The sequence below is a fragment of the Centrocercus urophasianus genome, unplaced genomic scaffold, assembly GCF_019232065.1.
Source record: "Centrocercus urophasianus isolate 14NV4802_14NV808 unplaced genomic scaffold, USGS_Curo_1.0 seq_46, whole genome shotgun sequence".
Classification (NCBI taxonomy): domain Eukaryota; kingdom Metazoa; phylum Chordata; class Aves; order Galliformes; family Phasianidae; genus Centrocercus; species Centrocercus urophasianus.
Window position 1 is genome coordinate 1,827,021 of NW_024885044.1, and position 3,349 is coordinate 1,830,369.

Genomic DNA, 3,349 nt, shown 5'->3' on the forward strand with positions numbered 1-3,349 from the left:
GGAAACCAGACCAACATTAAATTTCCATTCGCATGAACGGAACAATAGGTTAATATAGACGAAAAAGAAGAGGCAATTGAACTTGAAGAACCCTGTCCTTGAACATAGGACTGCCAGAGATTGTTTGAGAAGTGAACTCAGCTACAAATTAACTGCCAGATAACTTGCTCAGTAAGCAGCTGGATCTCCGACCCACCTGGAATAACTCTTTGCTGCCCACACAACATGCTTCCCAAGCTGGGGGGGGGAGGGGAAAAAAGCCCCACAGGATCAACTAGCAAGAGCCGCACATCTGCGATTTGCTTTATTTGTGAGCAAATTCAGGAAAATAAACAAACCCAAACCATCAGGAGGCGCCTCCGCCTCCCCCGGGACGATCGGAACGCGCACTGCGGCGGCGGCTGCCAGCAGGGGGCGCTACGCGGACGGCGCCGCGCTGTCACTCAGCGAGCCGCCCGCTCGGCAGTGGCCGCTGCTCGGCGCGGAGGACCGAGTAGGAGTTGGTTTTCCTCTCACACGTGTATAAAGCCCTGCGAGTGTTTTGGTCGGTTTTTCGTTGTTTTACCTTTCTTGCCATCGAAGTCTCGAGCTGCAGCAGACCGGCCGGCAGCACAGATGGGGCTTTCGGCTGCAGCCGCGGAGCCGGCATCGTGCTGCTGCTGGCTTCTCTCTTCAGAAAAAGCAGCTTGATGCCCGATTTTAAGCTCACTTCCTTGCAAGGCAGAGCAGCAGCCTGGGACTGACACGAGACGCACTGTAAAGGAAGATTCTTCTTTTTAAGTTTCTACTTGCAGAAGTGACTAACAAGAACTCCTGCTTGGTTGCACTCTGTGTGCATTGCAGCAACTTGGAAGGAATTATTTTTCCCTTTTGCTTTTTTCTTTCCCTTCTTCCCCCTCTTTTTCTTTTCTTCTTCTTTTAACCTTTGCTCTGTCAGCTCTGTTATCTCCTGCAAACCTGGCTGACCATGAACGGCACACACTTTGCCTTTTCATTTCAGCCTGTGCTGCTTAATGTCACCGAAGATGTCAATGACTCAATTCTCAACAACAGAAGCAGTGATGGATTTTGTGAGCAGGTCTTCATAAAAGCTGAGGTCTTCTTGGCTTTAGGGATCATCAGCCTGCTGGAAAACATCCTCGTCATTCTCGCAGTGCTGAAGAATGGAAACCTACATTCTCCCATGTACTTCTTCCTCTGTAGCTTGGCTGTGGCAGATATGTTGGTGAGCATGTCAAACGCCTTGGAGACCGTCATGATCGCAATCCTGAGCAGCGGCTATTTGATCATCGATGACCACTTCATTCAGCACATGGACAATGTTTTCGACTCAATGATATGCATTTCTTTGGTAGCATCCATTTGCAACCTCTTGGTTATAGCCATTGACAGGTACATCACTATTTTCTATGCTCTCCGTTACCACAGTATCATGACTGTGAAGAAAGCTTTAACCCTAATTGTGCTCATCTGGATCGCCTGCATCATCTGCGGCATCATATTCATTGCCTACTCAGAAAGCAAAACTGTCATTGTCTGTCTCATCACCATGTTCTTTACCATGCTCTTCCTCATGGCCTCCCTTTACGTTCACATGTTCCTGTTTGCACGCCTGCACGTGAAGCGGATCGCAGCCCTGCCTGTGGATGGGGTGCCCTCCCAGCGGACCTGCATGAAGGGCGCCGTCACCATCACAATACTGCTGGGTGTCTTCATTGTTTGCTGGGCGCCTTTCTTCCTTCACCTCATTCTCATCATTTCTTGCCCTATGAATTCATACTGTGTCTGCTACACTTCGCACTTCAATACTTATCTGGTTTTGATAATGTGCAACTCGGTAATCGATCCGCTCATTTACGCCTTCCGGAGCCTGGAGATGAGAAAGACTTTCAAAGAAATAGTATGTTGCTGCTATGGTGTGAGCGTGGGACAGTGCATGCTGTGAGCTCTCAGCTTTGTGTGGGAGCAGAGGAAGCATACAGTAGGTGTATGAATGCGTTCGTAGATACATAGCAGCTTCATTTTAAGAGCACTTCTTGAAGAAAGGGCACAGGAAAAAAAGCTCCTGTTTAATGCTTTGACTTATGCTTTTCAAAAGGAAAGGATTCAACTAAACAATTTGAAGCTATTTAAACAGCCATAACAAAGCAAAGTCCAAAGCAGCTTGCAAAATAGATGAAACAAATGTGAAATGAGGAAAAAAGAATCCTGAGAGTGAATGTTACCTTACAGAGAACGGAATAATATTCTGTCTTTCTCCTCCATCTGCACCTGTTGCTTTATCTCTGTGCCTCTAGCAGTGAAGTCAGTGTTTCCCAAAAGATTCCCTTAGGAACTTCTCTGGAAAGCTATTCACCCACAATCAAATCAAACCACTGACAGTGACAGCTCTGCTCTGATGTCTCCACCTTTTAATAAAGGAACAGGCTGACATTTGTGCTGCTTGATATAAAGCAAATCAAGAAAAGTCTTAAAAGGATGAAAGCAAACCATCCCCGGCACTGAACTATTCCTCCTGTAAAGTCAGCTCAGTGAGAATGAACGACTGTGCAAGCGACAGTGTGATTTACACAGCTGGTGGGTAGAAGTGAACTCATTTGAAGATGCCAATTACTTTCCTTATTGTGGGATAACAATACTGTATCCTCTGAAGTTTTTCAAAGAGTGGATTGCACTGATTAATGTATTTGGTATGTTGACAAATCGGATGTCTCGTTTTGATAATTATTATCCAGCGAGATTCATCCCTTGAGAATTTTGAAGACTGAGGATCTGAAGATGGAGCTGAACATAATGAACAGCTAAGATGCCAAATCATTTAACACAAAGCTGCGTTAAATCCACACAGACTCTTCAGAAACAGCCATTTGGCTGAGTGAGGTACCTGCTAGCAGGCAGATGTGGCTCTATGCACCGATTACTGTATGTCCTGGGTCAGTCTGGTTTTACTTAGAGAGCTTTAACCTGACAACAGTGGATGAACACTCCTGAACTGAAATCAAGAAAGCAACACATTCTTTGCAGTCATTTTTATGTGCAAGTCGGTGGCATATAAAGCACGTGACTTCAGCTACAGTAGTTCAGTCTTTTCCTCTGCTTCTTGTAGGAACAAACCACAGGAGAAGCCCTCAAGTAGCATCTCGTAACCAAGCCAAGGCAGACATGAGTTGTGTATATTACAATGTATAGGCTGTATTGCTGCCATCACAGTGCCACACTAAAAAACTCTAAGCCATGGTAAAATCCGCTTAGCAGCCTTCTGGTATCTTGCTTCTAGTAAAGGCAGTCGCCTGAAACCCTCAGGAAAACAAAGTCTATTGCTTTCGAGCAACTAAAAGCTCTCATTTGA

At 45.7% G+C, this 3,349-nt stretch overlaps 1 protein-coding gene across 1 annotated transcript; it reads left to right on the forward strand.

The window, feature by feature from the left end:
• Positions 1-967: 967 nt before the first annotated feature.
• MC3R (melanocortin 3 receptor) lies at positions 968-1,945 on the forward strand. Its single transcript, XM_042834398.1, has one exon. It carries the CDS (start codon positions 968-970, stop codon positions 1,943-1,945), a length of 978 nt encoding a protein of 325 aa, XP_042690332.1.
• Positions 1,946-3,349: the final 1,404 nt, after the last annotated feature.

Coding starts and splice junctions, on each gene's coding strand:
- MC3R (XM_042834398.1), top strand. CDS start 968: ATGAACGGCACACACTTTGCCTTTTCATTTCAGCCTGTGCTGCTTAAT.